The sequence below is a fragment of the Lissotriton helveticus genome, chromosome 3_2 (assembly GCF_964261635.1).
Source record: "Lissotriton helveticus chromosome 3_2, aLisHel1.1, whole genome shotgun sequence".
Lineage (NCBI taxonomy): Eukaryota > Metazoa > Chordata > Amphibia > Caudata > Salamandridae > Lissotriton > Lissotriton helveticus.
The window spans coordinates 77720279-77746605 of record NC_136062.1 but is presented as its reverse complement, the minus strand read 5'-3'; the positions used below and the strand labels follow the sequence as shown (position 1 = coordinate 77746605).

Sequence of the window (26327 nt, the reverse complement as noted above, 5' to 3'; positions counted from 1 at the left end):
TCTGTTAAAAATGTAATGGTAATGATTATACCAGTAATATAACCAATAATATGATGTTAGGTGAAATTGCCACCATCAGTTCAGATCATGGATATCCTCATGTAAAAGAATTGTGTACTCAAAGGATTCTTTGCAGATATGTTTTGCCTAGCAGTACCTTTTAGCATGCATGTATTTTTCACAAATACTTATTGACAGCCAACATCTCGAAAAAAAACAATAAAATGTCTTCAAAACCAACAATAAAATGTATTTTAAAAGTCAAAGATATAGAACTAAGACATCCCTTTGTGTGCAGGTATCAGAAAACATGAGGTAGCACAATCAAGGCTACTGTGACATTTAAAAAAATGATAATCGACAAATTATTATTTCCTGTAAAGAGGACTGCAAGTGCAAATATTGAAAACACAATTTTATAATTGTAAAGTCAGCAAATACTCTCAATCTTTTATGTTTGGACTTTTTAAAGGAATTTCCCTTTCTTTTGCCTCTCTCACTTATCTTTCCTGGTTGCTATCATTCTCTCTCAGATTGCAACACTTTGTGTTATAGGTGGTCTGAATAAAGATGTTATTCATTAAGCTGTAAACCTTTTGATAATGTGCCTAAGCGAAAATGTATTGTACTTCGCTATTCATAACAGGTAGTCATATTCCCAAACACTAAGCCAGAAAATATAAATGTAAGTTGAAAGTGGTGGTGGGAAATCATATGTTGTAGGTAGGATGACTAAACCGAAGGCACACTGAGAACAACAAAACTGTTGCAGCAGAGCAAAAGAGAGGCCAGTACATACTGATATCTAACTCTCTTCTATTTCGATTCATTATAGCATGTCACAGTATTTAAACTGATTTGAAACTGCCTCTTCAATCTGTTATCACTGTTAATATCTGTTGGAGACACCTAGCCACAGATTCCTTTCCTTTGAACTTCCAGGCATCAGGCGTCACAATGGATCCATAATATTTTTCTTAGCAGTACTCCACCTGACTTCATCGGCATCTTGTTCGTCGTGACGTCCGCATCGTCAATATAACCGCCACTCCTGCGCACTGACGTCAGTTCTTTTCTTTCCGCGCAAGCCAGCGGTGATCCGTAGAAGAGAGCTACCCTCTATCAATTTTTGACAGACTTTTTTCGACACTTTGTCGACTTCTTTTGGTGTGTAGGATGTCAAGTAAGAAGAGCACAGGGTTCAAGCCGTGTGGCACCTGTCACCGCGCCATGTCGGTCACGGACCCCCCACTTAGTGTGTCTCTTGTGCCTGGAGTGCGACCATGACTCGAAGTCGTGCTCCGACTGCCAGGCCATTGCGCCGAAGACTTTGAGGGAGAGGTCCCTATAGCTGCTCGTGGTCCGGCACCGTAGAGTTCGCCTTATCAGTCTCGAACCTGGTCCAGGTCTAGGTCTTGGTCTGGTGAATCGAAGTCCTCTTAGACAAAGTGATTGAAGTTAGATAAGAGGCACCATAAAAAACACAAGTTGAAGCGGGCTTCAACTTTACCCTGCCCGTCTCACGATGTGGGGAAGGAACCTCTGCGTTCGAGGCCCCTACGCGGAGCAGGTCCCTGAGTCGGCTCCATATTTCCCTGCCTTTCCGGCACTGGGAGCAACCCCTGCCCAGCTAAAGTAGTTCTATGACACCATGTGCACAATATTTGGGTGGCCTGACTCTGCTGTGCTGCTTCGGGCCCTGCTGGCTCAGATGATGGAGGAGTTCCTGTGGGACCTGAGCATGAGGCTCCATCCCCTGGTGCTGCGGCCTCCGTTTGGACCTGTACCCAGGTCCGACCGGCGCTGGTTGCACCTCCGCAGCGACCTTCCCCGGCGCTGTGCCCAGCACCGAGGTCCTTGGCATCTCCGGCACCTCCCCGATCCTCATTCTCGATGACACGAAGCCAGTTAGGCGTCCTCCAACGTTGAGATCGGCCCCCACGGAGCCATACAGCTCCATGCCATTCAACCTTTCCTATTCTGAAGGGTTAGGGAAGGATGAAGAGGACTGGGAGGCGGAGCATGATCCCTTAGAAATCCTGAACCCACAAGATATGGACTGCTACGAGGAGCTGGGTGATGCCAGTGGTTTGGACACCTCCCCATACTCTGTCATGTTGTCTCCACCTAACCTGGCTACGGAGAAGGGGGGATCATTTGCAGTGGTGGTGCGTAGGACTGTGGAGGTCCTGGACCTGCAGCTCTCTATGGTGGCAGTTAAGACTATCATCTTGACCAAGGTCCTGCCACCTGGGCTCTCCAGCTCGGATTACTTACTCCTTTTAATGAGGCCTTAACGGACATCCTTCCGGGCACCTGGTACAAACTCAGCACAGGGGCTCATGTAAAAAGGACGATTGCCTGTCGCCATTGCCCTTCACCGGGTGACCCCGTTTTCCTTACCAGCCCACCCTGCCCAACCTCAACCCACAAAGCTTGGTGGTCCAGACTTCCACTTCCTGTGGTGCTTTCCCTTCCACACCTCCAGACAGGGAATCCAAGAGGCTGGAGACTTTTGGAAAGAAAATGTTTTTCTTCCGCCAGTCTGCATTGCGGTCGGTGAACACCGCATGCCTTTTGGGCTGTTATTCCCATACGATATGGGACACGGTTGCACAGGTGCTGTCCATGGTCTTGGGTGGAGGACCGAGCTCTACTCTCCCAAGCTATTTTAGACAGGAAAGATGCAGTAAACTACGCCATCCGATGTGGCTTGGACACAACAGACTTGCTGGGTCGAGCAATTTCCACTACGTTGGCCATACGTCACCACGCCTGGCTGAGAACATCTGGTTTTTCGGGGGATGTCCAAGCTAACCTCATGGACATGCCTTTTGATGCCTCCCATCTCTTCGGAGACCAAGCAGATGCTACCTATGAGCGTTTCAAGGACTCGCGGGTCATGGCTAAGACCTTGGGCCTCACCACAACTTATTAGCCTGCATCTGCCTTTCACTCCTTTCGTGGTTACGGAAGGAGCTACCAACTGCGTCAACCCTATTCTGCGGGGCCTGGGCGCCCGCAAGTTCAGCAACGTCTGCGGGCCGTGGACTCGGTTCAGCCCGATCCCACGGGTCGGGAAGCCAGAAGCCAAGCCACTATCCCCTCCTTTCGGTGATAATGACTCTGAGGCTGTTGGGCCACATGGCCCCCTTCATCTTGCTAGTAAACCATGCACGGTGGCACATGCGGGCTCTGCAGTGGGACCTGAAGTTCCAATGGGCACACAGGATCCAGGAAATCTCACCGACCTGGTTCAGATTTCGGAGGTCACTGAGAAAGACTTGGAACAAGTGCAGACCCCTCTCTCTTCCCCACCCAGATCTTACAGTAGTGACCAATGCGTCCCTTCTGGGATGGCAGTGGCCATCTGGGAGAGGTGGAGAACAGAGGATTCTGGTCTCCGTTGGAAGCCAAGCTCCATATCAATCTGCTTTGGACGATCCCACTGGCACTGAAAGCCTTTTTTACATTTCATAAAAGGAAGGCTGGTACAGATTTTCATGGACCACACTCCCGCCATGTGGTTTAGCGACACACAGGGCGGATTGAGGTTGTGGACTCTTTGTCTCTGGACTTGGCTGGAACAATATAGCATTTTCCTGGTGGTTCAACACCTGGCCGGTTCTCTGACCGAGCCGAAGGTGCCTTGTGGATAACGAGTGGCATCTCCATTCGGAGGTGGCACAAGGTCTCTTTCAGCGGAGGGAAGAGCCTTGGCTAGATCGGTTTGCCTCCAAAGAGAACGCGCAATGTCAGCAGTTTTGCGCGTTTGAGTTTCCAAGGCAGCTCTCGCTCAGTGGCGCTTTTTGCCATGAGTGGAGCTCAGGCCTCCTATACGCATTTTCGCCCAAACTACTCCTGCCCAGAGTGCTCAACAAGATCGGGAGCAACTGGGTACAAGTTATTCTTGTGGCTTGGGACTGCGCACGAAGGGTTTGGTATCCCGAGCTTCTAGACCTGAGCATCGATCCTCCGTTCAGGTTGCCTCTTTTGGAGGATCTTATGTTGCAGCAGGAGAGGGTCCGTCACCCAAACCTGTCTACCCTCCTCCTCCTTGCATGGAGATTGAGCGGCAATAGTTGACAGCTTTCGACCACCCTCCCGAAGTCTGTGAGGTTATTCTGGCAGCCAGGGGTCGCCCCACGAAACTGTTATACACCTGCCGATGGAACACATTTTGCAAATATTGTACAGAAAGGTTTATTGACCCCGTATCTGCCTCCCTGGCAAATATCCATTTGTTTATCCTTTCCTTGGTCCAGCAGGGCTCTGCCTTTGGCACTTTGAGGGGCTATCTTTTGGCCCTTTCAGCTTTTCTTCAGCTACCAGATCAGCCTTCACTTTTCAAGTCCCCTTTGGTGCAGACGTTTTTGAAGGGGTTAACACACTTGTTTCCCCCTTCTCTCTTCCTTATGCCACAATGGAACCTTATGCTGGTCCTCCCCTTCTTGATGTGCACACCGTTTGAGCCGATGCACAACTGCCCTTTATGGTTGCTCACCATCAAAACAGCATAGTTAGTGGCAATTACCTCTGCTAGGAGAGTGAGTGAACTGCAGGCACTGTCTTCACAGCCTTCTTACCTGACAGTTTTACTCGACAAAGTGGTGTGGAGAACTAGGGCATCTTTTTGTGCCCAAGGTTGTAACTCTTTCTTTTGTTGTAATTCTTTATTAAGAAATATCACAGGATGTAAAATGGAAACCCTTCATTCTACAAACATGTACAGTAGCTGCATACAGTAATAACATGGATGAAGGGTATATCATAGATAATAGTAGGGGGTATTTGGGAAGGGGCAGGTAGAGAAGGTATGGGCCTTCTCTTCTCAGGGGGTGCCTATTTATAGACCTGGGTGGTGGTAGTGATCGTGAGGGATGGGGGGTGGGGGGGTCTGAGCAACTGTGCGCAGGTGTTGGGTGATCAGGTATCTGGTGTTCTCTAGGGCGTCCTAAGGGGCACCCTTGTGCACATTGGAGGGAGCGGGAGAGGAGTACCTCGTGAGAGAAAGTCCTGTGTGATGGGTAGGGAAAACGCGGGGTCAGCAGTGATGTAGTTGGGGCCATACATGCTGGCCCATGCGTGAAGGGGGAGAATGGTGTGTTCAATGTAGCGTGGAGGTGATAATGAATGGGGGGTTAGGGATAGTCAGTGTCCGATTCCTCCATGTTTGCCAGCAGTGTTGTAGTAGTCATATGTCACTGCTAAGGTGGTCACTGCCTGCGGTGGGGTGTAGTGGGGGGAGGGGTGGAAAGTGCTATCGCATGGTGTCAGTGGACTCCTCCTTTGCCATAAGGGAGGAGAGGGGTTAGTCTTTTACTGGGGGACTGCAGTTATGCGTGTCCGAGGGGAAAGAGGGAGGGAGGGGTGGAGAGTGTGATGAGGTGGGAGATGGTATAGGAAAAGGGTGGAGCCTGTAGTTGTCAGTGGGGTTGTTGTGAGAGGGGGTGCAGGTAGGGAGGATGACTAGTACTGGGGGGGGGCAGGTCCGCTGTAGTGGGAAAGGTATAAGAGTTTCGTTGTATGGAGCGCATAGGGTGTACGTAGAAAGGGAGGTGGAGAGGAAGGCGGGGGATATGAAGAGATGTGTAAGTGGGCGAGTTGGCTGCATCACAGGGTTACTCTGTCATGTGAATTGGCGTTGTCCATTCCAATCTATCTAACGATGACTATTGTGGCGGAGGAGATGTGGGGCAGCTGGGGGTGGGACCACCTGCTATGTGGCTGCCGCCAATAACTCCCTTTCATTTGGGACACTCAGTTACTCTGCCCACTTTCTATGCACTTCCGCATCCTTCCAAGAAAAAGGAGCATCTCCACCGCCTGGCCCCAAAGAGAGCATTATCATTTTATCTTGATCGTACTAAAGAGGTCTGGGTGGATGACCAACTCTTTCTAGGGTACGTGGGAGCAAAGAAGGGGCATGCTGTTCAAAAAAGGACCATCTTTCCTTGGGTCAACCTCTTTATAAAAATCTGTTATACCATGGCAAAGAAGCAGCCTCCTGAAGGCCTTAGGGTCCTTTCCAACAGGGCAAAGGCAACCAGCCTCCAGCATGGGATTCCAATTCATGATATCTGTCAAGCTGCCATGTGGGTGTCTCTGCATACGTTTGCCAGACACTATTGCCTTTATTCTCAGGTTCCCAGGGAAGGCCTGTTTGGCCACTCTGGTCTGCAGGATTTTTTTGGTCTAAAACTATTGTGCAGTCCCTCCTCCAATGAAGGTTTTGCTTGGGTATCTGTTCAAAGGTAAGGAATTTGCAGCTAGATGTCTCTATCCGATGTACCAGGTAAGGTGCTACCGAAAGTGAGTAACTTGTGCGATTGGTAGCACAACACTACATCCATTTATTATTGCGAATATGCAGCCAGTGTATATACGTTCTCCCATTCCACTGTAGGAGTAAGATTGATATTTTGTATACTGTTCTCTAGGCTGAATGTCAGCTATACATTAGTAAATCAGATCATGGAGGTATCACATGCATAGGCTTGTAAAGGCTCATTTGAAATTAATTTCAAGGAAATATCATGGTTAAGTGTTCACCCTTCTTGTTGGTGCTTTATGTCTTTTGAGATTGTGATTTCTTAGAGTTTCCTGTTTTGAAGAAGCAGTAGAATTTTCCTTAATAAAACTGGCACATACTCTCCTAACAATGAGTGGTTTATACAGACGATGAATGCAGTTTTCTCTGTAGGTGGAGACGTGATGCACCCCGACATTCCAAACAATTTCTTGAGGCTTCTGGCTGAAGGTAAGATTAATACACTATAATTGCTATGACTAAATACAGTTTTAGTTTGTAAATTGTTTTGTATTATTTTAAAGTTTGTTTTAGTATCCTAGGATGCAGAAGAGAAGTATTTATTTTTAAGCATTTATAAAGCTCCATCATTCACCTGCAGATACCTTCTCACTGAAAGGTGCCTTGAACCTAAAAGTACTACTCTCCTTTTTCAAGGAGGCTTGGACAGAGACAAAAGATGGCAGCATTCCATTGTGTCATGTAAGCTCTCTTATGCTTTTTCTTTGCTCTCCTGTGACAGTGGAAGAATAAGGTAAAGTGTACATGATCTCAGAAAATTGTTTATTGGTGTTCGACGGCAGTCAAAACTGAAAAGGGGAGATATACATGTGTGGGGTGGGTGTATGTGTGTGTGTGTATGTGTGTGTATGTGTGTATATATATATATATATATATATATATATACACACATACACACACATACACACACACACATACACCCATATATATATATATATATATATATATATATATATATATATATATTTATATTTATACCCTAACCTCTCCTTTTTAACTTTTTTTTACGCCTAACCTCCGTCTACCTCTTCCCTCACTTAAACCCCAAAATTGCCCTTATCTCACTTTACCTCTACCCACACCTAAACCCTAACATTAACCAGACCTCCTTTTGCCCACCCCTCAAACCTAAAATTACTCTTACCGCCCATTATTTACCCATAACCCCAAAAATTACCCTTCCTCTCACCTCTACCCCATTTTTAAATAACATATACAATTGTTATTTACAAAAAGTTACCTGTGCGGTAAAGTACTGCATGGTAAAGGTGCAAATACGTACCTGTGTAATAAAGACATGCAAGGTAAAAGATCTGTGGTAAAGTCGGTTTCCCATGTCGGAACATTATTGGTAGAATGAGACTGCAAGGTTTTTCTCAATTTTCCTTAATGTTGAGCTTTCTGATGTCAGCATGTCCTGTCCCATACATCAGATACTCTCCTTTTCCGTGTCGTAGGTTTTGTCCCTTATTTTGCCTATGTCCTTGTGCACAACAGTCACTGTGATGGGGAGTGACACTACTTGTTTCTTTCCAGGGCCAATTGTTTCAAGTGACCTTTGGAGGGCTTGGCTTGTCGTAGCCCCCTGATCCTCCTGACAAACGCAAGCTTGCCACTGTCTGCGCCATGCTTTCCATTCCTCCCCATTGTCAAACTGTGGAGTAGTATTCAGTGGTATCTGCTTAGGTGGAATTGTATTAGGTCATGGAACCAGATGTTTTCACCAGCCTTAACTGTTCTAGTTGCAATGTTATCTTTTGAAACAAGAGACATGGAGAGCAGCCTGAAGGCAGTGGCTAGGATGGTTCATGGAAGACTTACTCTTAAGCAATAAACTATAATTTCTACGCTGGTGATGAGATAAAAGAAGGACAAAAACAAGTGAGGAATTAAGTTATAAGTGCCTCTTTGCTATTGGAACCATCCTAACACTGAGGTGAGCATTTAGTAAAATTGATGCTTTATAAGTCCTTTGGAAACTGTTATTGCGTGCTGCCACAATTGGGAACAAGTGAATTGAGAGGAATCACTGTGAACAATTGTATTTTAGTGATTGTCCACCTTGCGCTTTTGTGAGAGCTGTGCTTGTGCAAGCTAGAAGTTTGGTGGTGCGGTTGGCGAGTGCCCATCTTGTGTTCGTAGACACTGTGGCCATCACTCGCCTGCTTCTCATACCGATATCACTGTGCCCACCTGATGCTGTTCTGGAGCGAAGAGACTCCTGTTCATTATCGTGTGCTAGAAGCATCAGTGTCACTTCACAAGCTCAGTGTAAGCCACACTGCCTACAGAAACAGGCACAGAGCTACACACGTTCGAGAAACAAGCTGCCTCGCCTACTAAAACTGATACTGTGTGTGTAACGTAGGTTTGCCATTTTAATGGTTTGGAAAGTATTGCACCACAAGTACTGAAATGCATGGTGAAAGAGGTGTGACGATTATGAAGCAGTGATAGCTACAAGCAAGTTATGATGCAGTTTAGCGAGATCATGGTGATGGGCGCACCTTATGTGCCTAACTGCTTTCCAGTAAGCTATGGCAAGAGAAGGCTACTGTGATGGGCACACCTTATGTGCCTAACTGCATTCAAGTCAGCTATGGCAAGAAGAGATTACAGTGACTGGCACACCTTGTAAGCAGGAGACTTGCTGTATGCTATTTTTGATCTGATGTTTGGTAGTTGGCACGCCCTTAATTGTAGTTAAAAGGCTACATATCTGCTAATGCTGTAGTAAGTGCATTTCTATTGTGGGGGACATTCATCAAGATGCAAAACGTAACGGCTCCTCCCTTTAACTTGACTTTACCTGGCGAGCCTTGTATTAAATGGAATAGGTGGAAGAATGTTTTTGAGAGGTATGCAAGGGTATGTGGTACCTTGTTGGGTTCAAAGCACAATGCAGCCTTACTATTGCAATGCTTGAGACTGGAAGGACAAGAGGTGCTCGATCAGCTACCTGATGTCCCGGAGAATGATGCGGTGAGCCTGAATGAGTATGAACTGTGTATTAAAATGTTAGATATCCATTATTTACCGAAGGTCAGCACCATTTTAGAGTGGTCATTTCAGTTGAAGGGCGCAAAGGAAAGGCAAACCAGTGAATGATTACAACACTGATTTGAGGAAATTAGCCTCTCCATACAATTTTCAGGTGCTGCGGAGGAAAGAATAAGGTATCAATTTATACTTGGTTGAAACATAGACAAAGTGCCTGACGAACTATGGCTAAGGGATGATCCTGCTCTGGATGAAGTTCTAGTACTTGCTAAAAGAACTGAATATTCAATGAAATGTGGGGATGTTATTAAAAACGATTCTGGGGAGGAGGTAAATGAGGTAAAGGAAAAAAGTTGTGCTCAAGGCAGTAAGTTACGTACTGAAAAAAGTATGGTGCTAGCGGAAAAAAACTTAGTGTGGAATTAAAATGTTTCAGATGTGGGAGTAAAAGTCATTTGGCTTTCTACAAAGAATGGCCAGCAAAATAAATAACTTGCAGGAATTGGGGAACAATTGTGCAAAAGTAAGAGTCAAGGGAAACGTTGAAGAGATTGATGTGCATCAAGATGAAAGTGACGAGGAGCCTGATCAAATAGTGTTACAGGTCAATGAAGGGTAAAAGAAGTGTCCTGTCAATGAAATACAAGTGGAAGGTGAACCACAAAGGTATTGTTCGATTAAGGTGCTAAAATAACTCTGATCTCAAACTCATTTTATACCGAAAGACTCCTCACAAAAGTTAAGCTACTGGAACCAGATATTAAGTCATATGCATATGACGGGGAACTGATAAAATTGTCGGAGTTCTTTGAGGGAATGGTTGAGTACAAAGGGAGGTCTGTGGTAGGGAAGGTATATGTGTCATCTAGTGGTGACAACCTTTTGAGTTGGTGCAACACTTTCAACTGATTGATGATAACATGACTGGTTATAAAGTCAAGCAGGATGTAATGAAAGAGTTCCCAGTGTGTTTAGTAAAGGACTAGGATGTTTATGTGGGTATGTGAATAAGGCATACAGGGAAAAGTGAGAAATGTACCCCTGTCAGAGCTGACATGAAATAGGAGTTGGCAATCTTGTAGAAGGAGGGAATTAAGAAGCAGATGGAACAAAGTGGTGGGTTCTTGTGGTAGCAGTGAGAAAGAACAATTCACATTGCTGGATAAAGCTATGGTATTTTCATCTATCGATTTGAAATCAGTTTACCACCCGGTGGAGTTGGATGATGACTGAAAAGCCCTGACGGCATTTGTAGCGGCTTTTGTTACTTATAGGTACAGGAAGATGCCGTTTGGACTGGTTTCGGCGGTATCCGTTTTCCAGTGAACAATGGAAAAGTTTTTGTTGGGTGTGGAAGGTATTAAGATTTGTCACGATAATATCTTGATATTTGGAGAGAATCTAGAGGAACATGATCGACAAGTAAGGGAAGTATTGAGGAGGTTGGAAGAGGTCAACTGTACAATTAAGGAAGAGAAATGAAAGTTAAAAAAATCTCATATCGAGTATTTGGGGCATGAGATCCCAGCAGAAGGCCTAAGACCAAAAGCGTGTCTGGTGAAGGCTATCAGAAATTTGGCGCCACCCACAAGGACAGAAGAGTTGCAGAAGTTTTTTGGGAATGGCAGAATATTATAATACATTTGTAACAGATTTTGTCATGAGTAATGGAAGCATGAGGGAACTGTTGAAGAAGGGTGTAGAATTCCTATGGGATCGAAGCTGTGACGAAGAAATTGAAGTTATAAAGTTGAGATTGAAAATCGCTCACATTCTCAGGAGCTTTGATCCCAATGGCAAATCCACACTTATAACTGATGATATTGTGAAGGGCTTAGGAGCTGTCACACTAGACTAGGTGGCAGTGGTAAGAATGAATAGTGAGCACCTCTGTTGTGTTTGCAAGTATCAAATGACCAATGTAAAAGCGTGCTCAATGAATAAACACTATGCCAGCAAATTAGTGTTACTCTGTATAGGGAAAAATAACTTTTCCATATACTTAATCAAAATTACAATTCAGAGCACAGCACCAAGATAGTTTAAAACCGACTCTGTTGTCGGTTTGATTTTCATTTAAACAACACACCAAGGAAAACAAAAATAGACAATATGACACAGTCCACATGTAAACACAATGAAAAGTAAGTTTTTAATTAGTTGACACATATGTAGAGCGTAGACGCAGTCAGCCGACACATGTTTCGTCGCGTAGCCTACTTTCTCAAGGCTTTAACCTTAACTGTTCCGTTTGTAATTTGTAAGTTCAGGACAGGTTCCAGTCCCCTTGGTGTACTGGGGAGTATCCCAGGTACAGCGTAAACTATTCCAAATTTAAAGGTTGCCTCTCAAATAAGAGTGAAACTCGTGAAAGCTAGGGTCTGTAGTACTCGTTACGATAGACGAGACACCAATCCTGAGACTCCATTAGTAGGGTAATGTGTCCATTGTTGGTGCGAGGCAGCCCACATCTGCAATGCTCCCGGCTTCCTTCGGAAAAAGTCCTTGACTCAAGAGCTGTGTTGGTGCAAGATGAGAGTGCAGGAGAGAGAACAATAATGTTGTGCAAGACTTGGGGCATGACAGAAGGTGCTAGGTGGAACATTCAGTTTCAGCTGCCACTTTTCATCTATTTTACTTGTGTCATCGGGCCTTCGTTCCTATCCGTGGTAGGTTTGGCCCAAGTAATTTATCTATAAGGTCTGTCTTTGCAAACGCTGCTGGTCCTCCGTTAAGTAGCCTGCAATAGCGTGATACTGAAATAACTGATTGTTACTCAGATTATGGCGAGTTTTAAGAACATTGAATGGCCACATACCATCGGAGGTAATCACATCCCTCATTTTAGAGATGCCAGCTTGATACCACTGTTGGAGGTATGCATTTTTGAAAATAAGTGATAGATTGTTATTATTTCGAATAGGGGTATAGTGATTTAGTTTAGTAAGTCCAAGCAGCTTACGTACATTTAAAAAGACCCTATAAGCTTTTGTCAAAGTTTTAAATCTGACCCGCTTGTAGTAGCCAAATTCCAGCTGACGCCACTCTTGCCGGTCCATATGAAACCGCACGGCGTGAATATCTTCGCTATTACCTTCCCCCTAGTCTTTCTCCAAAAACTAGAAAAAACTTCAAACAGAATCTTATCAGACAACATCCAGAAACGCAATTTGTGGACACTTACCACTGCACCTCCAAAGGGGCAGTTAAAGATGGACCTCATATTCCACACGGACAGACCTGAGAACTGGAACACCACTTTAAGAAGGGAACTTCACATAGCCAAAACCAAGACCACCTCACATAGTTGTAAACTGACGACCTCTCTCCCCAACTAGGCTTCTAGAAAAGGGAATACATTTGTGACCATTTACTCAAATGGCACAGTTCTGATACAGGCTAACAATGAGCACTTAGAGGCCTTCGACTCCATCTTTCCTGCTCTTCGTTCCGCCCTGCTTCACTCTCCCCGACCTGCTCCTCCCCAACCTGTTCTGTTGGACTGTTCTGACCTTGGGGATTCTGTGAGAGAATCCATGGAATGAATATTGAGTTTAGAGTAAGCTGTCAGCAGGAGGAAATCCATGTGGTTGGAGTTCCTTTTCCTAAAGAATAAACCAGAATTTACACAATTTTTGCGGATGTGAAGGTATGTACGATCACTGGAGGATGCAATTTTGAAAGGGAATGGACTCAGATGAAGAATTGTAAATGGTTGTCTTAGATGGTGTTGATTTAAGGAATCTGGAGGAACAAGGTACTGGTTTTGCAAAAGTCTTTTTCATGAATTATCTGTGGATAACCAGACTGGTTTCCCCGACAGGAGTCAGATATTGCCTAATGGAAATGACGCATGAAAGGCACCGGGGTACATGTAAAATCAAAGAAAGATTAAGAGGAACGTACTTGTGGCCTGGGATGGACATTGCTGTGGAGCGTGTTGTAAGAGAATGTAGTGAATGCTGCAGGAGTGCTTTGGCTTTGAAAAGTAGAACAGCTCCCATGGTGTGCAGAGATTTGCCCGGAGAAGTGTGGATTGAGATTGGCTTAGAGATTGTAGGCTCTATTAGTGGCAGTGAGACTTACAAGCATATCATTGTTGTATTGGATATGACATCAAGGTGGCCTGAAGTTACTTTCACTAATTATATTTGCACCTCCACTGTGAGAAACTTCCTTGCGGAAATTGTCACTAGGAAAGGTAATCCCGAACACATACTTACTGACTATGGTCTTCAATTGACCTTTAGAGAGATGGAGAAGTTCCTAGTGGATAGGGGAATTTCGCACAAGAAAAGTGCCCTCGATCATCCCGAGACCAACGGGATGGTACAGAGATTTAATCGTACAATTCAGATTGCGAAAAGTAGTGGAGTGGGATGGATAAAGGCAGTTAAGAAGAGGGTGGAAGAGTGCAGGTTCACACCACTACAGGTGTTTCACCTGTCATACAGTTCAGAAAACGTGATCTTAACACCATGTTAACTGCTCCTTGGGTTAGAGAATACTGGAAAAAGGACGTATTCCAGAATCAAGACCGGGCTGTGAGAGAGAAGGAAATGCACTTGCAGATCAAAAGTTAAGAACGTTTTGATCTACGCAAAGTTGTCAACCCCAAGGTCATACGCAAAGGGGATTTAGTTAAGATCAAATTAGCAGGAAGAGGTCAGGGTGGTTCTCATTTCAGTAGAACATGCACATTGGTCAAAGTATTATGGAATGCGACCATGATGGATGGTGGATGCACATGGAATTTTAATAGTGTTATAGTGACTGGAGATAAATAATAATATTGTGAATGATGTAAATATATATAAATGTATTTTTCCCTTCTCTTTGTTACTTTTTGTTGTTGTTCCTTTCAGTTGTATTGGGGGAGTAGTACAGTGCTTTACTAGGTTTCTCTTATCTGTGTTCGCTTCCCTGAAGTTCTCCCCATTCCTTTATGTGTGGACTGTTCTGTCTTTGGGGATTCTGTGGGAGAATGTTATGTTTTGAATATTGAGTTGAGAGTAAGCTGTCAGCAGGAGGATATCCTGTGGTTGGAGTTCCTGATTCCTGAAGAATAAACCAGGATTTACACTATTTTTGCGGTTACTTAAACGTCTTCTTTTCATATGAATCTGTTTGAATTGAAGTATTTTACAATGGTGTTCTACACCCAGTTCACAATATAGAATCCCTACCTGTTGTATTTGTCAGCGTTCCCAATGTAAAATGTCTTTAGGGTGTATTTGTCATAGAGATCACAATGTAAACTCCCTTCTTACTTCTTTGTAATTGGGCTACATCATGAAAAACGAAATCCTTTGGTATTCCTGTCAACAGTGTTTGTATCAATTGTGAGTAATGTTACTTCGTAATTGAAGGAATAATTCAAATATTGACACATTAATTGTGAGTTAACAAGATGCTAAGCATAGGGGCATAACCAAAGCGAGATACCGCATTACGAATCGCCAAGTACACCAATTTAGCAATTGCAATGATAGTGAAGCAGATCAGCCCATGGTGTAATTACAATGGTTTTGTGTGGTATAATCTTATTCTTCCACAAAGCACACAATAACAATTCATGAAAAATGTCCAGTAATTTTAAAAAGCAGTACTTTAATCAACATACACTTGACTAAACATAAATGTACACATGTGCATAATAAACAGCAGACCTCTTTAGCCACTGCTGAACTTGAGATCTGTGTAAGAAAAAGACTCTGTTTAACAGTACAGATACCCTTTCTGAATCTGGCAATAGAACCACTTCAGAGATGGGCTAAAACAACTGCTTCCTAACAAAATGTCCGTAATGGAAATCAATAAGGGGATGAGCTCCAAAGTCCTACGGTTTCCTCAATATTAGCCCGAAATGGAGTAACACGCACACCCTTTTAGCATTTAATCCTCAGGGTTGTGAGCCAGAATAATCCAGGGCGATGGTGTGGGCTACAGATTTAGAACTCCACAAAACACACAGAAACATTTAAGAATCAATTTCCTTCCAGTGATTTAACTTGTAAAAAGAAACGCACACAACACTAAGCATTTCAAATGAACGCCATACCTCTATAGACCCTCCTTAGCTAAAAAGCTATGTAGAAATGCCTCTCAGTGACAAAACAGTGTAAAGCTACATTCAGTACCATTTGTCACAGAGTGTACCATGTAAAACCCCTTCCTTTTATACTCATGAGTGATTTCATAATGAAAATCGTCTTTCTACTATATTTGTCACAAGATAAAACCATGCAAATCACCTTCCTGCTGTATTTGACACAAGCTCTCCTTTAACAATGTTTCTGTCAGTATGATCAACAAAGATGTGGAGCCACAGCACCGGGGCCACCTTACTATTGACACATACTCGAGGACCAAGTATACCTCTTTAGCACTTTACCTTCAGTGTAGCAAGGGTAGAGCCAACCAAGGCTGACTTAATCATGCCATGTCTGTTTTCAGTGTTGGCATTGCTTCCTAGGCATGTTCTCTCAACGGCTGCCCAATCAGGATACAGTAAGGACGAATAGTAACAAAGAGGCAGAGCAAAGCCCCTCTTTAAAGACTACCTTTCAAATATTTTTTGGGGGGTGTGGCCAAGATGGGCAACATGGGGGTCACACTTTAAGGTATCTCCGCTTTAACCCCCTGCAATCCAACATACATCGCCATCGCTCGGCCAGCTGTTATAATTTTCAAATCTACCTGCGGAGCTGTGGTATTCCAATTGATTGAAGCCCTCAGTGAGCTGGGCGCACAGCAGAGCTGTGAGCCTGTGCTGCGGTACAGTGGCGGAGGATCAGAGATCGATGCATGACTGGCGGGCCTTGTCCACTTTGGAGGCTTTGATGAGGTGCCTTGATTGAAGGTGCAAGCCTGTCCTAGCGGTGGAGCGTCTACCGTCGCCCACGGGGGCCAACCGACTATACCGACTATACAGTTGCTGCGATGGACCATGTTGCATGGCGGGCATAAGCTTTGGAAGTGGGCCCAACCCTCTGTGGACAGGAGGAGTTACCACTACACCCTTCGGCTCCACTGCCCTTTTGTCCCAGTGCCCTTCTGACTTGGGGCTCCGGGTCCCAAGAATGGGACCTCCGACCTGCAGCTGCTGTGGCCTGACTGGCCTGTTGCCGTCTGACCTGCCTGCCCGTTCCATGTTGCGGACAACTTCCAGGACGGGGACAGGAGTTCCGCTGCATCGTAACCCCTCCTGCAATGGTGCTGACGGAGTGCTCGAAGGGGGAGCCCTGGATTGCATCCTTCGCCACACTCGCTCCAGAGGCCCGAGCTTGCAGGTATGTGAGGTGTGTTGGGAACTTCCCTGCTTGCTTCTCCCTGCATTATGGACCGGACCCCGCGCCTTACTCAGTTGTGAGGTCTGTGCCTCCCCTCCTGGAAGATCCGGGGTGCTGAGCTGTTCGGTATAGGACTCTCTATAGCCACTCAGTGTACACTTTGGGGACTACTAGAACTGCACCATAATACTTCTACAGCAACCTCTGCCCCCCTCCTCCCATTTCCTCAGCTGGAGTCCTGTGCATGTTTGTCTGGTCCCTCAACGGGGTGTGGCCTTGAAGGCAGCGACTGCTGTGGAAGCCTGTGCTGAAGACAATGGTCCCTCTTAGCTTCCGGTGCCATGGGCATCCCTTAGAGGGAGCCTCGAGTCGCGCTGGGCTGTGGCCTCCTCATGCACTGGTGTGGTGTGAGTGGTTCTGGCGGGAGCCCTGGCTCTGATCCCCTACTGCACCGGCTCAGGGGGCCTGAACGAGAGGCAGGTGGTCACATACAATGTGTTGCAGGTGTCCTTGCCTGCTTCTCCTTGCACTTTGGACTGGACCACTTGCCCTGCTTATCTGCGAGATCCGTACTTCCCCCTCCCTGGGTGACTTGAGCTGCTGAACTGCTATATACAAGACCTTGCTGTTATTACTCTGTGAACGTGTTGGGGCTTTCTAGGATTACGCCATAAAACCCCTGTTGCTTCTCTGCACCCCCTTTTCTCTTTTATGGCTGAGACTCTGCAAGTTTGACTGGCTGTTACTGGTGTGAGGCATTGAACGCTGCAACTGTTGTGGGAGCCTGTACTGCAGACATTGTTCCCTCTGACCATGTTAGTAAACTGGTAAAGATAAAACCTCCTGTCCTGCCTCTACACAGATGCGTATGGACCAGTACACTATGGGCTCCTCTGGTCCCCCTCCAGACCCTACTCACACATCAGAACTCCATAGATGGCTGGAAGACACATAAAATCACTCTCAACATAACAACATTTGCGTCATAGGGGTTCCCGAGAACTTTGAGGACGTTGAGCCCCAGCAGATGACTAACTTTATTGAATGCTAGATTAAATTCTGGATGCCTCCTGCTTGCCTGCCTTCATGGTTCGCTATTGAAATGGCCCACCATGCCCTGGCTCCTAGAGCTCTGCCCCGACCAATACTTACTCACATTCTGGGTTATAGAGACAGGGATTCGATACTCGGGGAGGGCCGTTTCCATTCAGACCGCCGATGCGAGGACACTCGGGTTCTCCTTTTCCCGTGTTACACTTTCCCGTGTTACAACGACGGAGTTCTTACTTAGAGGTCACACAGAAGCTGAGGGCTCTTGGGCTTCAGTACTGGCTATGGTTTCCAGCCAGACTCTGTGTCCCACATCTCAACAAGTCAAATTTTTTCTGATAGTCAATCAATCAATCAATCAATCAATCTATTTGTAGAGCACGCTATTTACCTGTGAGGGTCTCAAGGCGCTGAGGGGGTGGGGGTGGAAGCTTCGCCACTGTTCGAAGAGCCAGGTCTAGAGGAGTCTTCTGAAGGCGAGTAGGTCTTCGGTCTGCCGTAGGTGGGTAGGAAGGGTGTTCCAGGCCTTGGCGGCGAGGTAGGAGAAGGATCTGCCGCCTGAGGTTGTTCGTTGGATGCGGGGGACGGCGGCGAGGGCGAGGCTGGCGGAGCGGAGCTGGCGGTGAGGGGTGTGGAAGCTGAGTCTGCTGTTCAGGTAGGCTGGTCCGGCGTTGTGGAGTGCTTTGTGTGCGTGGGTGAGGAGTTTGAAGGTGATCCTCTTGTCGATGGGGAGCCAGTGTAGGTTTCTCAGGTGGGGGGTGATGTGGCTGCGGCGGGGGACATTAATGATCAGTCGGGCGGAGGCATTTTGGATGCGCTGTAGTAGTCGTAGGTGTTTGGCTGGGATTCCGGCATAGAGTGCATTGCCATAGTCCAGCCTGCTGCTGACAAGGGCCTGTGTCACTGTTCTTCTTGTTTCGGTCGGGATCCACTTGTAGATCCTGCGGAGCATGCGGAGGGTGTTGTAGCAGGAGGAGGAGACGGTGTTGACCTGTTTGGACATGTAGAGATGGAGGAGTTGAGGATGAATCCAAGATTGCGTACGTGGTAGGTGGGTGTCGGTGCTGTCCCCAGACTGGTTGGCCAGCAGGAATCATCCCAGGCTGAGGGGTGGGTCCGAGGATGAGGACCTCCATCTTGTCCGAGTTCAGTTTCAGACGGCTGCTCCTCATCCACTCGGCGATGGCCTTCATTCTGTCGTGGATGTTGGTTTTGGCGGTGCGTGGGTCCTTGGTGAGGGAGAGGATGAGCTGAGTGTCCTCAGCGTAGGAGATGATGTTGAGGTTGTGGTGGCGGGCCACTTGTGTGAGGGGGGCCATGTAGATGTTGAACCGCGTCGGGCTGAGGGAGGAGCTCTGGGGGAGGCCGCAGATGATGTCGGTGGCTTCGGATCGGAAAGGTGGGAGGTGGACGCTCTGGGATCTATCGGAGAGGAAGGATGTGGTCCAGTCGAGGGCCTTCTCTTGGATACCGGCTACTTGGAGGCGTGTTTTTAGAGTGCGATGGCAGACCGTGTCGAAGGCGGCCGAGAGGTCCAGGAGGATGAGGGCAGATGTTTCGCCGTTTTCTAATTGGCACCTCATGTCGTCTGTGGCAGCGATGAGGGCTGTCTCGGTGCTGTGGTTTCGTCTGAAATCGGATTGGGACTGGTCCAGGATGTTGTTGTCTTCGAGGTGACGGGTCAGTTGCATGTTGACGATTTTCTCTATGACCTTCGCCGGGAACGGGAGCAGGGAGATGGGCCGGAAGTTCTTGAGGTCCTTGGGGTCCGCCTTGGGCTTTTTGAGGAGGGCGTTGATTTCGGCGTGCTTCCAGCTTTCCGGGAATGTCGCTGTTTCGAAGGAGATGTTGATGATCTTCCGTAGTTGGGGTGAGATGGCTGCGTCTGCCTTGTTAAATATGTGGTGTGGGCGCGGGTCTGTCGGTGATCCTGAGTGGATGGAGTTCATGACCTTGCGTGTCTCGACGTCGCTGACGTTGGACCAGGCGGTCAGGCGGTTGTGCTGTTGGTGTTCGGGAGAGGGGTGGAGTCTGGTGTGGTCGGGTCAGTCGTGGTGTTGAAGCTTTCGTGGATGTCGGCGATCTTGCGGTGGAAGAAGATGGCCAGTGAGTCTCACAGTTCCTGTGAGGGCGGGATGTCGTTGGTGTTGGCGCTGGGGTTGGAGAGTTCTTTTACAATGCGGATGAGCTCTTTGCTGTCGTGTGCGTTGTTATCCAGGCGGTCTTTGAAGGAGGATCTCTTGGCTGATCTGATGAGGTGGTGGTGTCTGCGGGTGGCGTCCTTTAGGGCTGCGTGGTTGTCCGGTGTATGTTCGTGGAGCCATTTCTTCTCCAGTTTCCGGCGCGCGCGCGCTTGGAGGCCAGGAGCTCGTCGGTGAACCAGGTGGCTCTCTTGCTGGTGTGGTTGTTGGAGGGTTTCTTCAGTGGGGCGAGGGTGTTGGCACAGTCGTTGATCCACTGTCTGAGGTTGCGGGCTGCGGCGTCTGGGTTGGTGGGGTCGGTGGGTGGGTTCTTGGAGAGGGTGGTGATCAGCTGATCTTCGGTGACTTTGCTCCAGCAGCAGCGAGACAGCTGTTGGGTGCGATGGTGCGTGGTTTTTTGAAGGTGAAGTGAATGCAGCGGTGCTCGGTCCAGTGGGGTTTGGTTGTGTGGTCGAAGGTGACGTGGGTGCTTGTGGAGAAGATGGCGTCCAGCGTGTGGCCGGCGGCATGGGTGGGCGCGGTGACGAGTTGTCTGAGGCCGAGGTTGGCGATCAGCGTGGAGGAGTTGGCGTCGTTGTTGTTCTCGAGGTGGAAGTTCAGGTCCCAAAGGAGGATGTAGTCCGTGGAGGCGAGTGCCTGGGTGCTGGCGAGGTCGGCGATGGAGTCGCTGAAGCGGGCCCGGGGTCCGGCGGGTCTGTAGATGAGAGTTCCTCTGGGGGTGGTGTTGGGGTCGGTGTGGATCTGGAAGTGCAGGTGTTCGGCGGTGTTGAGGGAGTAGTCTGCGTGGGTGGTGACCTTGAGGGTGGACTTGTAGACAATGGCTATTCCTCCTCCTGCAGGTGATCTTGTATCCGTTTGGGATGGCTACGGCGATGTCTGGTGCAGAGGAGTCGTTCCACCACGTCTCGGTCAGGAAGGCTGCGTCCGGGCCTGTGGTGTCGAGCAGGTCCCAGAGCTCGATGGCGTGTTTGCGTGCGGAGCGGGTGTTGAGGAGTATGCAGCGGAGGTGGTTGGGTCTGGTTCTTGGTGTTTTGATGGTTCTGTCGCAGGTGAATCTGCAGCTGCGGCAGGAGAATGGTCCGTGGGTGTGTTTCGGGGCAGCCTGGTTGCAGCCTTGGTCTCGGCCGGTGTTGAGAGCGTGGGTGGAGTCTGCGTCGTAGCTGAGTCTGGATCGGGTGCGGTGGGGGGCGCAGGAGCCAGGGGTTCTGGCGCTGGGCGCGGTCCAGGCGCGGACGGGCGCAGACGGGCTTGCCTTAGGTGCGCCAGCGGCGCCCCCGCTGAGCGGCTTCCATATGAGGGGATGTGGGAGGGAGGAGCAGCTGGGAGGTGGGAGCAGGGCGGCGAAAGGGATTGCAGGTGGGCGGGGCCGCAGGGACGCAGCGGTGGGAAAAACGGACGGGGGCCGCGGGAGAACTGGGCAAAGGAAGGAAAAACAAGTTTAGGCAAGAAAACAAGTACAGGCACAGAGGAATAAAAACAAGTCTGGGCAAGAAAGCAAGTACTGGCACAGGGGAATAAAAACAAGTCTGGGCAAGAAAGCAAGTACAGTCACAGGGGAATAAAAACAAGTCTTGGCAAGAAAGCAAGTTAGGCACAGGGGAAAAATACAAGATTAGGCAAAACAATGCAGGCAGAACCGTGCAGCTACGTGGGGAGCGACCTGCCTGCGAGCAGTCTTGAGTCCTCATGGCAGTGGCTTACGGATGATCGCTTGTTACATGGGTCCGTCGCCTCCGCTTCTCCACGCCGGTGGGAGCCTGCTGATGCTTTGGAGGCACGCCCTCCACCCAAACCCTGTAGACAGCACACTCGATAACGTTGGGGGTGCAGGACTGCTTGGTCTGTTTCACCTTCACGGTCCCCACAGATGCCTCAGGATTTGGGCCTGCTCCTAATTGACTTTGAGAAGCCTTTTGATACAGTGGACTGGAATTACCCTCAGTTGCTGTTGGCGTTCGCTAGCTTTGGATTGCACTTTCGATGGTCTGTGTCCTGTATTCTGACCCCAATGCTTGAGTGCGAGTCAACAGGGTCCTTTCTGTCGTCTTCCGTGTAGAGTGAGGTACCAAGCAGGGCTGCCCCCTGTCCCCCTTCTCTTTTCCTCGGCAATAGAGCCTTCGGACCAACGTATCTGTACAGATTCCCGATACTCTGGATGGACTTGGGATGTTGGTCATGAAGATCGCATTATATGTTATATGGAGGCTTGAAGATGAACCCCTCTAAATCTAGGCTGGTCCCTTTGGTGTCGGCCGTAGACTGCTTTGACTGGCAAGCGACTATCATTCTCCGCTGGTTTTAAATATCTGGGCGTACGGGTTGCTTTACATCCGGAACTTACCTGGGCCCTTAAACTTCAACCTTTGGTTCAAAAAGCTAAATCGGCAAACACTTCCTCTTAACGTCATGGGATGTATCACATTCTACAAAATGATGATCCTTCTGCGCTTTCTTAAAATTTTTCAGAACTTGCCACTTCAATTATATCCGTGTGGTCTCGCAATTTAGATTGGCTTGTGAGAACATTCCTGTGGTGGAGCGCTAGGCAGCGTCTGGCCTTCATATACTGTCAACGAGGTCCCTTTGATGGTGGCCTGGGGCTGTTTAGCCTTTACCTTTATTATTTGTCCTCCGACCTTCTTGTTATCCATGATTGGTTTAATCGGGGATGGCCGTATCCCACCTCCCGCCTAGAGCTCTCGATGTTTGGCTTTCCTCACTTGCAGGCCATGCGGTATGGCTTGCCGGTTTCTAACTCCATTCCGTTGATAACACAAGTGGTGTTCTTTGCATGGAGAGCTGCACTCCGGCATGTACAATGGGAGGCTAGACCTACACGCCAAACTCCTCTTTGACACGGCCCCTGGCTGGGGGAGTTGCCAGTAATCCGTGGTTTTCATCTTGGGACTTATTGGTATGACACAGTTGGGAGATGTGTGGTCGGGTTCACATATAATGTCCTTTCGGGTCCTTCAACAGACGTATACCCTTGCACACAATGCTCCAAATAGCTCCAAATCAGACACGCTGTCTATGCTCACATCCAGTCGACTGACCTGCTTCTGGAATTTGATCCTCTGGAAATTAAGCTACTCATGGGTAATTAGGGGTGCGGGAGAATCTCAGATTTATTGCACCCTGGTCATTAGCACACCTGGTTCGCTAGACCACCTTAGAACTTGTTGGGAGAGCTGGGTGGGACCCCTGGAGGACAAGGATTGGTGGGACGCCCCTCACAAACTCACTATCTCCTTGACAGGTACAGATGTACTTTCTATATTTTGTTTATCTCTCCCCATCCCGCCTATGCCACGCAGGCCTTCGTCCTACCTCCACCTCCTGGAATTGGCTATGTGGACTTTTATCATATGGTTTGGTCCTTTCCATTGATACATTTTTATTGGGCCAAAGTAACCCGAGACTTGTAAGATATCCTTAGGTGGGAAGTTCCCCCCTCCCCCTGTTGATTCTCCTTGGTGTGTTTGAGGGCTCTGGGGGTACGCAGGTTGAGAGATTTATTTATTTTATTTTTAACGTTTTGTATAGTGCGAACATGACCCAAACGGGTATCAGAGTGCTTTACATACGGGTTGCGGAAGAAATAGGTGGATAGCTGTGAGATAAAAGTAGATAAATATACATCAGGTACACAATGACATATTAACTGGCGACACTGAGGTGGTATCGAATGTCAGGTAGCCGATTAATCGGCTAAAAAGGAAGGAGACAACAGGAGAAAAGCATCTAGTTCAGCGCAGTGTTCATCAGTAGAGCTTTCACTTCCTTTTTGAAGGCAAATGTTGATCTGTCTTGTTTCCACAGGTAGGGAGTTCCAGATTCTCGGGGCAATAGAGATCATTTCTGGGCACGGCCCTCCTAGTCACAAAACATGATATTGCTATACTTTGGGTGTTTCCTTTCCCCCAACTCTCTCGGGTGGAGGCGGTGTGTGTATTGGTGTGTGCAACAGGAACGTGTAGTCTTCGAAGCCAGGGGTTGTCCCCAGAAACTTGGGCGGTGTGGCGGAAATGGTTAGGTCAGTTTGTTTGAGACTGCTGTTGCCATATATTCCTGATCACTGATTTTTCTCTACATGATGTATTGCTTGAGGGTTACTGTCTTGTCTAGTCATGATCATTATCCTGTACAGTGCTATATGTGTGGCACATGACATGGGTCTCGATATTAATAGAATAACATTTTGGGAAACTTAAGTAGGTATTTTAGTGAATAAAAAGTTGGATTAATTCACAAGAAAAAAATATTCGCGAACTTTACTGGCCATCAATAAATGTGAAATTAGACACTGTAATAATAGCTGGAATTTAATGTGGAAAAATAGATAGATCTTTGCCGCACTTGTTGTAACTCTAGTGGAAGGAAAATGGCAAAAATTCAAATTATGGGATAGACTTTGAATGGACTTTTTCAAGTACTTGAAAAAAACATTTGCTGCATCTCGGAAAGAGAAGGAGCCACGTATCAGTTGCATAACAAGGAAAAAGCCAGTAACCCTTCCTCTTTAGAAAGGTTAAATATCAGTACAGATATATATATATATATAGATATATAGATATATATAGATATATATATATATAAATATATATATATGAGAAACCACAATCCTGAAGCGCCGAACAGCAAACGGACACAGCCAGGTACAGACCACAAACCAAGGATTTAGAAGAAAGTAATGTGCTTTATTCCATCAATGGGGATGGCAGCATGACGTGTTTCGTCCGGGAAACCCGGACTTGATCATATATATATATATATATATATATATATATATATATATATATATACAAATAATTTTATGTTTGGAGTTGGGAGTCAACTCTCAAACGTCTTGTTATTGGGGTGTTTTACTTGCTTCTCTGGTTGTACTTAAAATACTTTGCTGTAAATATGTATTGTGATTATACAATTGTTAATTTTGTGTAAACCTGTGTAACGTCAAGACTCAACATCTACATTTTGTTTACTTTCCCTGTAGGATTTGAGGATGAAGAAGAAAATCTGCAGTTAAGACTAAATGCAGTCCGATCGTATATTACATTGCTAGATCAGGCAAATGTATATTATCCTCAGAGATTCCTTCATGTTATCTGTTGGGTACGTATGTTACAAAGTACAATGCTTACATATTTCGGTGAGCTCGTAAAGTAAATATATGGACTGGTATTTGAAGAATAGGTAAAGTGATCTTTAAATTTGTGCAATTGGGTTTAGTGTGTATTGTTATGTTATGTTATGTTATTGATTTTTATTATGCGCACAGCTGCTCCAGCGAAGGAGCGTCCTGGCGCAGTGACAAGGTAGGACATAACATAACAGAAACTAATCATTGAGACCCCTGGAGAACATTTTAAAACAAGAAAGTCTTGATAGCTTTCCGGAAAAGCATAAGGTCCTCCAACCGGCGAATTTCAGCCGGGAGGGAGTTCCAAAGGGTTGCAGCCTTAACACTAAAAGAGCGTCCGCCTGCCCGACAGAGCTTGAATCTGGGAACTACGGCTAGAGCCTGACCTTGAGACCGAAGAGTGCGTGAGGGTACATAAAAAGACAGGAAGCCGGACATGATTTGGGGGCCTATGCCCTTCAAGATTTTAAAAGCCAGACACAGAATTTTAAAATGAATTCGCTTCCTCACTGGAAGCCAGTGCAAGGAGCTGAGGACGTTTGACACAGAGCAGAATCTGGGCAAGCCTACAATTGCCCTGGCCGCAGCATTTTGTACCCGTTGTAAGCGGGTAATTTCGGCCAGGTTAGCTCCTACCAGGAGAGAACTGGCATAATCCAGGCGCGAGATGATAGTAGCCTGGATTACCAGCTGCCTGGTTGGGGCGTCAAAAAACTTAAGGGCAGGTCTTAAACCCCTAAGAAGTCCAAAACAGCATGCTGCTGTTTTCTTAGTGTGGCCCACATAAGTGAGACCGGCATCTAGCCAAACTCCCAGATTTTTCAATTCCGATTCAGGAGTAGGCACAGGTCCCAGCTCAGCCGGCCACCATTGATCGCCCCATAATTCCACTCTCTTTCCGATGATCATCACCTCAGTCTTGGTGGCATTAAGCTGGAGACAGTTCCCTGTCAGCCAGGTAGCCACCGCCTTCAGTCCATTCTGAAACCTGGGGGCATCATGTTCCGCATCCCCGCTGAGAGTGACCGCCAGCTGAGTGTCGTCGGCGTATGAGACCAGGGTAAGGCCCCACTGCCTAGCGACTTCAGCCAGCGGTCTCACGTATAGGTTGAATAACGTGGGGCTCAGCGAGGATCCCTGCGGAACCCCCATGGCCAGCGGCTGAAAATTGGACTTGAAGGGAGGGGTGGCCACACAAAAGGATCGACCATCGAGAAAGGAGCGGAACCACTGCAGAGCCTGGCCCTCGACACCAATCTCCGCGAGCCGGTGCAGCAGGATACTGTGGGACACCGTGTCAAAGGCGGCGC

The 26327-nt window shown here is 47.2% G+C and overlaps 1 protein-coding gene across 6 annotated transcripts in view; it reads left to right on the top strand.

Moving 5' to 3' along the window:
* AP4E1 (adaptor related protein complex 4 subunit epsilon 1) overlaps positions 1-26327 on the top strand; it is a 491916-nt gene that overhangs the window by 176069 nt on the left and 289520 nt on the right. For 3 of the 6 annotated variants that reach the window (XM_078684823.1, XM_078684828.1, XM_078684825.1), the window contains 2 exons: positions 6648-6760; positions 24871-24989. In XM_078684823.1, coding sequence (XP_078540949.1) covers positions 6648-6760; positions 24871-24989 — 232 coding nt within the window. The remainder of the gene's footprint in view (positions 1-6647; positions 6761-24870; positions 24990-26327) is intronic. The other 3 variants (XM_078684822.1, XM_078684826.1, XM_078684824.1) reach the window with 1 other exon arrangement.